Below are 12,164 nucleotides of genomic sequence, written 5' to 3'. Positions count from 1 at the left end.
GATGACCAGGACACAGGCACTTTGCACGACATGATTACTGTATGTTTAAGTAGTCCAAGCCAGAGTTATTTGCGGATAAGTTGATAATATAACTTTAACAGGTGTCTTTTTCAAATATTCATTGATATGGGCCCAGTCCATTGCCATCCGCCTTCATTTATTACCATCCCCCCAAAAGTACCCTTTTGGCATTGTCAGCATGTCCATCATGTTAATACCCTTTCGTCACTGTTATAGTGTAATGATAACACGATGAATGCTACCAAAATAGTAACTGTGAGCTGTGGCTTCTTTAAAATAGGTTTAGGTCATTTTCGCAAATGTTTCTTGCATATATTTCTATAGTCAATGTCCCTTATGCGAATCAATTAACGGCATCGCTTGATGCAATCACAAGTAGCTGGCTCAACCATAAATAATGGGGATACTTAGCATTATTTTTATCTTGCAATCTTCGGGAATGTATTAGCAACTCATAGAAGTCAAACTTTTTATTTTGTGTATTGCTTGAAGTATGTATTTCTATAGAACCATCGTCTAACACCTAACACGCTCAAATACGTTAAAAATGATCAAACGTTTTAATATCCTACATTTTGCATACAAATTTCATTTAGCACCACTATTTTGGGAGCAGATAAGCTCTTGCTAGCTCTTAATCTAACTTGACTTCTCTTTTTGTACATAAATTTGAGATATTTGTCCGTTTTTTGTAACATAAGAAAAATTAGGTTTCGGTCTTTATGTAAGAACGCTGTATGTTCCTAGTTTCTTTTTTTTTCTCATTTGTATCTCGTGTTTTTCTGCTTTCTGGTTGTCTTTCCATTCATTGACGTCTCCGCAACATTTCAAAAACACAAAAACTAATCGATCCTCGATATATTAACATTTTCACAAGTTTCCTTAGCCTAATCGACTTTTCCAATGCTATTGGTGCAAAGTGATTTCGCTCCGTTATTGTTTAAAGCTCGTTATCATGAAAACGAATCATACAATTGACAACTATTGTGGTATCATATGTTCCTCATACTATAGCGATTTTAATTTAAGTAAAGAAATAAAATTTAACCACCCTTTACAAAATTTATAAGCAAAAATGTGTGCCCACGTTTTGGCGTGTTCAAGCTTTATACAGGTTGCACGTGTTTTGCTTTTCCTGCTTAACTGCCTTGATGTACCTAGATGTCGGGGACTATCGAGAACAGTTCCATTATACGCCACTCCACGATGCCGCCGTTGGCAGTCTCAGTGCGCGCCTTTCATATACACGCCGTGGATGTCGGCGCCTCCGCGGGGTAAGGCACAGATAGACTAAACTAGACTCACCGTATCTTATAGACGGGGCACTCGTAAACGTTACGAGTTTCTTGCTTGTCTTGTGTCACAGCCTTGATGTAGATAACGGGGACTATCGGGAACAGTTCCATCATGCGCGACTCCACGATGCCGCCGCTGGCCGTGTCCCAGCGCGCGCCTTCCATGTACAGGCCGTGGATGTTGGCGCCTTCACGGGGTGGGGCACTGCGCGAGAAATATGCAGTTGGTATAAGTTACGATACGGAGTATTTTGCTTGGTTGAAAGTCGGATAGAGTTGGCGTTACAAAGTGGGCTTTTAAGTCAATGATTCATATGAGTCTTACTTTCGAACATAAAGTAGACACCCAAGAAGCGATATGGAGAGGAAAATTTCACGGCACTTACTTGAAATCAGCCCGACTCTTTTTAGTAACGTCACAGTTGAGACACATCTTGTCGAGTGGCCACTCGTTCTTCCTGGCGGTCTGCTGCATGATGGCCGTCAGGAACGACTGAGGGTTGAAGAAACCAGCTAGCCACACCGCTGGAGGTAACTGTGGAAGGAAATTCAAAAAGTTTATATTAGGATTTCTGTGAAGAACGTTTTTACGACAACATTGAGGCCAACACGGCCCCTCCATCAAAACGACGCTACTCAGCAACACTTTCGGCTCTCGTAGTTACACGGATAGCGTCCTATAAGCTACATGCCATAGAAGTCATACGTACATGAAAATATCCAGATTATACACGAGAGTTATTGGTCTACTGGTCGGGCACGTGGTCTATGAAGAGTACCTCTATCAAAATTCGTCAATGTTCAGCAAGCCATGCATTTGATTTTCTAAGTTACAAGCCATTTGGTTCTCTAACAAGGGTAGCGTCTAATAAACTATAACAAGCCATACGCACATTGAAGTCTCCAGACCAGTTCTCGAGTTCAGTAAGTCGCAGACAAAGGTCAGCGAACCAAGAGGCCAGGCCTAGTAAGCTGGGGTACGCGAGCTTGGTCCACTGGTCGGGCACGCGGTCTATGAAGAGGGACTCCATCAATTCTTCACTGTTCAGTAAGCCATTTGGTTCTCTAAGTAACAAGGGTAGCGTCTAATAAACTATAACAAGCCATACGCACATTGAAGTCACCAGACCAGTTCTCGAGTTCAGTAAGTCGCAGACAAAGGTCAGCGAACCAAGAGGCCAGGCCTAGTAAGCTGGGGTACGCGAGTTTGGTCCACTGGTCGGGCACGCGGTCTTTGAAGAGTGCCTCCATCAGTTCTTCACTGTTCAGGAAGCCATTTGGTTCTCTAAGTAACAAGGGTAGCGTCTAATAATCTATAACAAGCCATACGCACATTGAAGTCTCCAGACCAGTTCTCGAGTTCAGAAAGTCGCAGACAAAGGTCAGCGAACCAAGAGGCCAGGCCTAGTAAGCTGGGGTACGCGAGCTTGGTCCACTGGTCGGGCACGCGGTCTATGAAGAGTGACTCCATCAATTTTTCCATATCGCTGCTGATCGTTAGCTCGCCCTGTATTTTACAAGAAAGTTATTTGACGATTGGTACTGAAAACTTTTCTTTACATAGTCATGTATAGCTTTCTTCGCTGGTAGCTTAGCGGTAAGAGCGTGCGACTTGCAATCCGGATTCAAACGGTTTCAAATGTCGCGGGTTCAAACCCCGGCTCGTACCAATGAGTTTTTCGGAACTTATATATTCTCCATTTTTATGGAGAAACTATAAGGGTTTCCAGGTGACTACGAAACCCTAAAAAGATCAAGTAGATAACCAAACTCCGTTTTTACCTTAAGTCCGAGCTCGCACTCTTTAAGAGACCTTCGTATTTCACCCATGAGTCGGTTCATGCGCTCACACTCTTGAAATGCGACGATAATATAAGGCGTCAACTCTTCCACTTTACCCATCAGCTCTTGAAGATTGAAGGGCTCAGGCACTCTGTCTAGGATGTCTTCTATTATGGCTTTTACCTGTCAAAAAGGAAATAATTATACTTCCTTATACCGAGAACCCTGTAAAATTCAAAAGACCCCTAGCTAAACCTGCTCAAACAGCTCATAGGTGTCATCTTTAGATCGTTTTTAGTTCTGGCTAAACCTTTCCATCGATTTTAATCTATACCAGCACGGATATTATGGTCGTGTATGTCTACGTGACAGCGTGATAAAAACAGTGTCCGTCTCTTTCAATCACGTGGTGTTAAAAAGTGATAAAGATATCCATAATTCGCCTGCTGGTGGAAGAAGTACAAGTCAGTAAGGAAGCACAGGGAACTACTTGGAGTATAATACAAACCGTTTCTTCTTTGGTAGCACCTCCACCAGCCTGTGCGCCAGTGTCTCGCGGTTGCAGTTCAAACACGACCTAAATCCAGATCATGACATAAATAAATAATAGGTACATTAGCGTACGAATGGAAAAGCAAGATGTATATTTTTAATCAATAGTTGCCATTAATACTCATCTAATCTTTCAAAATCAATATATGGTTGCTTAACCAATGAATGTTATAACTACCCGAAAATGTACAAATTCTTTGTTTACTTTAATTTAAATACCTAAAGATATATACAGAGCATAGCTCTGGGTACAATTAACATCAAGTAAATAGTGACGTCCAAAGTAAGCCAAATATATCGAAACATGCTTACTTTTGGTACCTTTGTTGTGTTACGATCTTAGAGGATATAACCAACGGAGACGCCATGTCTATAATTTTCGGTACAAAATAGTCTGCCGTTATTTGCGGGGGAGGGACACATCAAACGTATACGTAACGTAAACATAGCCATGTCAGATAAACGTCAGTCCATACATGTGGTTGATATGTCGTTGACCATTGGTCGCCTATTTTCGACAGAGGGAGGGGAACGCCTGTTAATGACCACTCCGTTGGTTATATTCTCTAAGGTTACGATATATAGATATTTGGTCAATTTGTCAGACTCTACCAATTTCTATTTTTCTCCGGAACTAAAAATTAAGTAAAACAAAGGAAACAAGAATACCCTAAAAAGTCGTTCTGACACCGTCGTCAAATATCCAATCTCAGCATTAGGATGCAACCCGTATAGATAGGGAGTCTCGTCGGGCAAATAGTCGTCAATGTACTGGTGATAGCCGGCATAGTCCGAATTAGGCGGCGAAGTGAACCCTACGGCTAGAACGCATTCACCATCCACCTGGAAAAGTTAGGTAGGTACTTAATTGGTATTCACTAAGCGCCATTTGCACTTGCAATTTAGAGGGTTCTAATATCACCATAAATCTAAAATTGGAGATTGACGATTTGACGCCAATTTCATTTCTGATCAAATCGACTGATTTGATCAGTCCCGTCTGGATACCACTTTAATGGTATTTTATGCCCTGGATGGCAATGATACGATGGTAATACGGGCAAGCTATGATGGCGCCATCTATGCAAACCTTTGACAGTTGCTAACCGAAAACTCTCCGCAGTCTCCAGGTTTATTAATATGGATTTTGTGTTTTCATTCAGTAGCGCTGGTGGCCTAGCGGTAAGAGCATGCGACACTCAATCCGGAATGGCGGGTTCAAACCCCAACTCGTAGCTGAGTTTTTCGGAACTTATGTACGAAATATCATTTGATATTTGCCAGTCGCTTATCGGTGAAGGAAAACATCGTGAAGAAACCGGACTAATCCCAATAAGGCCTAGTTTCCCCTCTGGGTTGGAAGGTTAGATGACAGTCGCATTCGTAAAAACTAGTGCCTACGTCAAATCATGGGATTAGTTGTCAAGCAGACTCCAGGCTCCCATGAGCCGTGGCAAAATGCCGGGATAACGCGCGGAAGAAGATTCAGTTGAGATCTTACCAGTTCCGGTTGCATGTACTCCAGTAAGAATGTGCGACATAATCGCCTGTCCCAGTCGTCGGTGATGTGACCGCCGTACATGATCTCTCCGAACAGATACCGCAAATCCTCCCAAGGAACGCGAGGATTTGCCTCTAGGTAGTTATACAATACGTATACGCAGATTGTGAGATCGCCAAAATTGAATGGATACGACCTGGAAAACGAGTAAGAGTTAATAGTGGAAGCACAATAATAAAAAGTTGCCTCGAGCTTACAAACACTGTAATACTTTTAATAAAGTAAGTATATATAATCGTCAAGTAATTTTGGAGGCGAAGGTAAGGTACTAAAAGGCTCACTTCGGGAGCCTGGGTTTCGCTCGGTCAGTCTAAAAACGTACCATGATAAAAAAACACACCTGTTCCAGCCTTGCGGTCCAAATTTGCGCCGCTCTGCAACCACAGCATGGAAATAGCATAAAGCAAATAACACGGCTTTAAACTCCGCCTCCTTACTGCACATCTCCAAAGTTTCTTGACTGAAGTTATCCAAGGACTGCAGAAAAGTTACTGATTATTTAAACCATATAGTAAGAAATAGAGTGGTCACTCCATACACCAGTTTTGGTACCAAAATGACTATTATTTTCACAGTCGACATCTAGCATCGAGCAGCGGAATTATCAGTACCGCTACTGGATACCAGAATTCTCTAGTTTCGCGACTCACGAAAATTGTATTTAACAATAATTTAAAACTAATATTAAATGCAGAAGTCGTTGAAAACAGAGTTCCGGTTAGTCCAGTTATAATATTAGCCGAAAATTGTTGAGCGTTAGACTTTTCGGTCGGTGCTACATCTATTGTCATGTAGCAGTACTGATAATTCCGCTACTCGATGTCGACTATGAAAATAATAGTCGTTTTGGTACTCAAACCTCACTTGTTCTACAAAAGATCAGGAAAATGTGAAAGCAAAAGTAAAACAACTGGCAAGTATACTACCTACTGTATTCAGGAACCGTATTCATATTACCTTATGCAAATTGGCCCACATGCCAATGGGGGGTTCATTGGTAATTTTGATAGCGGATTCCAAGATGCCTTGAGGAATTATATGATACGCAGGATCGGGAGCGGGTTCAGCACTCAAGAATAATCTGGATCATAACATAAAAAAATTGTATCGTAACAAATGGTCACCAAATACCCGCTAATACAATCAGCTGCAGAGATCTATTGACTGATCTCTGAGACATTTATTTTATTTACCTATAATCATCTAACGGATTTTCGAAGCATTCTTCCATCCTCTTCTCCAATGTCGCCAGCCATCTAGCCACCAAGTGGATGTTCTGCAGAATTACCCAGTGCCCGCCCGCGGACGCGACGCCTAAGGCCTCTTCTGCGACCACCTCTTGGCCCTGACCCAGGGACACGATGTGGAAATTCTTTTTGTCAGTAGCAAAGCCCATTTTGCGACCCAGTTTTTCCAAGTCCTGTACCATAAATAAGTATTTCTCTGCAGATTATTGTGTACGAGCTATATGGATTTGGAGTTTTGGACACTCTTTTTAAGGAGGATCGATGATAATAGTAACCAATGTCGCATACTGACCGGTTTTAAACCTGTCCACTCACTTATTTTTTGCTGCTGACTATACAGCAGAACGGGACGACAGTACAGTGTTGCCTCTTTTTAATTTCTACTCTATTTTGCCAGGCTGTAATTGATAAGTTACATAAAAGAATGGTAAATTTGTAGCTGGTGTTCTGTAATGTATACCTTCAACGGGTCTACTCCTGGCGACAAAATGAAAAACATAGCAGTTGTAGAGTTACTTTCTTGGAAGGATTTTTCTAGTGGTGGAGTTCTTGCTTCAATGAACTTTGTCCCCAAATTCTCTTCACAAAAAGCGCTAAAATAAATTGCCATAATAATACAGTAAAATTAAACATTTTGCGTTTGCGTCAAATCCGGTAGTTCTGGTTTTTTGCAGGCTTGTTTATGATGTTGGCCCAATGAATAATCCAAGTTTGTGACCTCGAGCGCCGAACGCAACTTTGTCAAAAATCAAATAAACCGCAATTTTTTTTAGATTTGGGCGATTATAACCCTAAAGTACTCGTTTTTGATAGTAACTTACTAGGGCGTTTTTAACGTGGACTAAAATTGCTACAATAAGACACTAGAATTGTCTCTGTAGATTTAATATATTCCGAGATAAAGCCTTTCAAAATGTTATAATTTTAATGGAATTCATCACCGCCACGTTCTACAAAATATTTATTTTCAATAAAAAAATTTTTTTTTTTTTCAAAATAGTCACGCATACATTTTTTTATGAAATATAAATATATTGTAGAACGTGGCGGTGATGAATTCCATATAAATTACCTACCTAACCCTTATAATATATTATAGCTAAGAACTGATGTAAAATTATAAAATTTTGAAAGGCTTTATCTCGGAAAATATTAGATGTACAGAGACAATTCTAGTGTCTTATTGTAGCAAATTTAGTCTACTTTAAAAACGCCCTAGGAAGTTACTATCAAAAACGAGTACTTTAGGGTTATAATCGCCCAAATCTAAAAAAAATGCAGTTTATTCGATTTTTGACAAAGTTGCGCTCGGCGCTCGAGGTCACAAACTTGGATTATTCATTGGGCCAACATCATAAACAAGCCTGCAAAAAACCAGAACTACCGGATTTGACGCAAAATAGCCAGGTTACAAAATTCGACAAAGTTACTGGATTATAACTTAGAGTTAGACTTAGATATGTCTGCGACGATTTGGATAGCACACGCAGTGCAAATGTTATTTTAGTTATACGTGATAATTTTATATAAGGTTGACTTTTTGAATAACACTTGCACTGCGTGTGCGAAATCGCGGCCAAAAGCTATTAAACCTATAAGCGACAGCTACAAATACACGATAATAATAATTTTATAGTCGCCGAGGGTTTTTGACGAGCCAGTTTTGTTGAAGTTCCTATTTTTTTTCATCATATGGAGAAAGGACTGGGGTCTAGTCAAGATGACAATCGTCTGGAGAAAATGAAACGCTATTTGTCTCTTTATCGCACTAATATGGAAGATTGATAGAGAGAGAGAGAAACGAAACGCTGTCCGCGTTTCGTTTCGTTTTCTACAAACGATTGTCATCTTAGCTAGGCCCCCTGATACTCCTAAACTCAGAGGTGTTAACAGTATAAGCTATTTACGTTGACGCATAGGACATTCGATCGGGCCGTAGCGCTCGCATAATACAAAGACGCTGTAGCGACGTTTTGTTTTTCCACTCTCCCGGCAATTTGTCTCTTTCAGGAGCTTCGCCGTCCGTATACTTTTGCCATCTGTTTATGAGTAGCAGAAAATGTGCTGATTAGGTACAAATTCTAAATATTATTTTCACTTCTCATGCTCAAAAAGTGCACCTTTATGTCATGCGTAGACGACATAAAATCGCATTTTATGCTCTATTAGTCTAGAGCATAAAAGTAAAATTTTCTTCTAAGACTAAGGTAATCGGTCTCAACAGCCAAACAGTTAAAACATATTGCACAATTTTACTGAGCAATAAAATTGTGTAGATAACAAAACTTGTTATATTATTTTATTTTTGCTACAATTTATTAGAAATCTGTATTTTCTGTCATTAAATTTAGTAAATCACATAAAATAGGAGTCGATTATCGTTCAAAACTGCTCCGAAATGTTTGACTTGACAGAAAACCAAGCGTCTGAAAATCTGATCACATGTTGAAAATTTAAAAAGTTAGTTGGCGGGAATCGGTTATGTATTGTTCTTTCGCTTTACAACAATTTCGTGGTGTAAATTGCCGTGAAAAATATAATTTATTTTCCTCGCAATCGAAGTGAAAAGCAGAGTGTACAACAAGGGCATAAATATCCATTTTTACCCTCGTCTACTATGTTGGCTAAATTGCATCGGGTAAAGATGGGTCACTTTATGCCCTTGTTGTATGTACAATCTACTATTTGTAATTCATTAACTTTTAATTTATAACACAGATCAGCGCTGGAAGCCACCACAACATGCTGAGATGAGGCCATTTCGTGGCACTTTAATCTTATTTTGTGTTTACTTTTTTATTATATAATGTCTCGATTGTTTGTGCTTACGAATAAATACTATTCTATAATGTCATACCTCTTTGCCGCACCCTCTATATCCTTATCCAAGTTCTCGAAGGCATCCATCTTAGATAAGGTCACAATGCCACCAAAACAGTTGTTAGAGAGCCACGTGTACGGAGAAGTTTCTGGCGCTACAGCGTATTTCAACAAGAAATCCAATTCTCGTGGATCTACTTTTCCATCATTTTGTAAAACCTATTGAATAAGTACCTATAGTTAAATAACATAAAAAACCGGGCAAGTGCGAGACGGACTCGCGTTTGAAGGGTTCCGTACATTAAGTCCGACTCACGCTTGACTGCACATTTATAATAGGTTTTCCTGTCATCTATAGGTAAAGAACTATTTTGTATATTTTTTTCTAAATTTTAGGCCCAGTAGTTTCGGAGATATTTATTTTAAAATTAGAAAAAAAAATATATTTGAAATTCTCTAAATGAGCTCTTTCATTTGATATGTAATACGATATAAAAAACAATATTTTTTAATTTTCTCATTTACCCCCCAAACCTTTTTTTTGTTTAAAATTCATTTGTTTACGTAAGATACGTTACGTCTTTGGGTCACGAATTTACATATGTGTACCAAATTTCAACTTAATTGGTCCAGTACTGTTGGAGAAAATGGGCTGTGACAGACGGACAGACAGACGCACGAGTGATCCTATAAGGGTTCCGTTTACGACTTATGGCAACACTGGCCGGGACCAAACGTCAAATTAGCTCTGCGTATTTAAATAAGTAATTATAATTATTATAATGGAATAATTAACAAGTTATGGTGATAAATAGAACCTGCACGTCGCAATTATAGTGCTGTATCATTATCTAAAGTGTTACATTAACATAAGAAGAAATATATTGACGACAAAAAACATGGAAACTGTCAACGATGTAACGTTCCAGATTTAAAAATTACACCGTTTTTGCCTGTATTTCACCGAAGATTTTACAGATGAGTATTGTTTTCATAATTTATAAGCCTAGTTTTTAGTTTATTTCTAATTGTCATACTTTTTTTTGCTACCTTCATACGATTTGAGGAGAACTTTGTTTAAAACATAACAGGATTTTAACATACCTAAATATCTTAATTCATTCTTAAATCACCTTAAGAACCATTAAATCATACCCTGCGGTAAGCAGTTAACTTATAAAACAGCAAATTATGAAATTTATTGTATAAATTCTAAGAAGCTTATCACAGTTATCACTTACAAATCAAGTCATTTGTAGTTTACATTTTTTTTTAAATCACTATATTCTGTTAGAAGCATTGAATTTCATTCATCTATTTTGCTCAGATGTCATACACTACCAATATGTTTACAGCTCAAACTACTAAGATGACTACACGCAGGGATGTCCTGGTTGCTAAAATGCAGCAATTACAGAAAGAACTGAAAACAGCCGAAGAATTGAACAAAAGACTCCTTCAAGAACAGGAAGAGAGTGCAGAGCAATTTGAGCAAGTTGTTAGAATAAACACAACCCTCAAGTCTCAGCTCGCTAACCAGGATGTTGAGTTCGAAGACATGCAGGGGCAGCGGGATGAACTTCAAGCTGCCGTTGATCAGTTCAAGAATTGTCAGGAGATACATGAGCAGGCATTACAACGCATCCAGGACTTAGAACAGCAGCTGGAGGAGTCAGAAACAAAACATAGTTGCAAGTATTGCTCCGGCCACTCCGGACTGCGAGACAATAATTTAAGTATTTTTGCTGAAATTAATAGCTTTGATGTAGATTCAGTCGATGATAGCATAGGGTTCTCCCCAATGGTAGAAACAGTAGATTTAAAAAGTTCTGTGCACATTGAAGGCAGTAGTGATATTAGAGTCGCACTGAAAGGATCCAAAAAAATAAAAAAATATTTAAAACTCAGTAGATTCATAAAGAAATCTAAACTTTTGCTAAAACGCCATAATTCAATATTCAAAATGATACAATCCAAATGTAACAGTGTCGCCTTAAGCGATGAACTTCTAAACTGCCAATACCAACTAGACCGGACAGTAGAAGAATTGAGTCATCGCTCCGATGAACTAGAAAAATTAGAATTAAAGTTGAAAAACTTAAATAATAGAGACGAACTGTCAAGTAAAGCGTTACAGGAATACATAGCCTTTATGAACAATGTTCTAGAACCGGGGAGCGGCTACACTCTGCGTATGGACTCGCCGCGGCCCCCGCCCCGCCCCGCCGCGCCGGGCTCGCCCGCGCTGCGCGCCGCCCTGGCCGCGCCGGGCTCGCCCGCGCTGCGCGCCCTGTTCGCGTCGCGCGCCGCCCGCGCGCCCGAGCTGCGCGGCGACTCCGCGCCCGCCCCTCGCGTCGCGGATCCGGCGCCCCCGCCGCCATCGTCACCGCCGAGCCGAGCCGAGCAGGTTCCATCGGGGCCGGGCCGAGCCGAGCCGACTCCGTCGCTGCCGTGCCTCGTCGAGCCGGCCCCTTCACCGCCGAGCCTTGTCAAGCTGGCTCTGTCGCTGCTGACCTACGTCGAGCCTGCGCCATCCCCGCCGAGCCCTGTCTCGCCAGCTCCATCGCCGCTAGGCCTCCCCTCGCCAGCACCAGCGCCGCCCCGCCTCGGGTCTGGGGCGGCCCCGCCGCCGCCGCCGCGCCGCCCGGGCGCCGCCGGCCGCCGCACGCTGCTGTACTCGGACGAGGTGGGCGCCGGCCTGGGCGTGCTGCTGGCGCAGCGCTTGTCGCAGGGCGTCGTCAACCACTGTCACCCGGGCGCCTCTGTCGATCGTTTGATCGAATCTATTTCTGCGGGCGAGTTTGACCGCGACTCGACGCTTGTAGTTTTATTAGGGAATAGTTTAGACTGTACTAAGCGAGATATCTTAAAATTATCCGCTACGCT

The 12,164-nt window shown here is 41.1% G+C and overlaps 1 protein-coding gene across 1 annotated transcript in view; it reads right to left on the bottom strand.

The window, feature by feature from the left end:
• The window catches only part of LOC134673175 (dynein beta chain, ciliary-like), a 75,588-nt gene that overhangs the window by 1,156 nt on the left and 62,268 nt on the right, over positions 1-12,164 (bottom strand). The window contains exons 70-82 of the mRNA XM_063531130.1: positions 9,316-9,497; positions 8,366-8,497; positions 6,919-7,051; positions 6,405-6,631; positions 6,169-6,292; positions 5,552-5,688; positions 5,152-5,347; positions 4,320-4,493; positions 3,607-3,675; positions 3,099-3,281; positions 2,650-2,823; positions 1,703-1,851; positions 1,327-1,521 (exon numbers count right to left, since the gene is read on the bottom strand). Of these exons, the coding sequence (XP_063387200.1) occupies positions 1,327-1,521; positions 1,703-1,851; positions 2,650-2,823; positions 3,099-3,281; positions 3,607-3,675; positions 4,320-4,493; positions 5,152-5,347; positions 5,552-5,688; positions 6,169-6,292; positions 6,405-6,631; positions 6,919-7,051; positions 8,366-8,497; positions 9,316-9,497 (2,075 nt within the window). The remainder of the gene's footprint in view (positions 1-1,326; positions 1,522-1,702; positions 1,852-2,649; positions 2,824-3,098; positions 3,282-3,606; positions 3,676-4,319; positions 4,494-5,151; positions 5,348-5,551; positions 5,689-6,168; positions 6,293-6,404; positions 6,632-6,918; positions 7,052-8,365; positions 8,498-9,315; positions 9,498-12,164) is intronic.

The sequence above is a fragment of the Cydia fagiglandana genome, chromosome 18 (assembly GCF_963556715.1).
Source record: "Cydia fagiglandana chromosome 18, ilCydFagi1.1, whole genome shotgun sequence".
In the NCBI taxonomy this organism is placed as follows: domain Eukaryota; kingdom Metazoa; phylum Arthropoda; class Insecta; order Lepidoptera; family Tortricidae; genus Cydia; species Cydia fagiglandana.
This window is presented reverse-complemented; position numbering and strand designations above follow the sequence as displayed.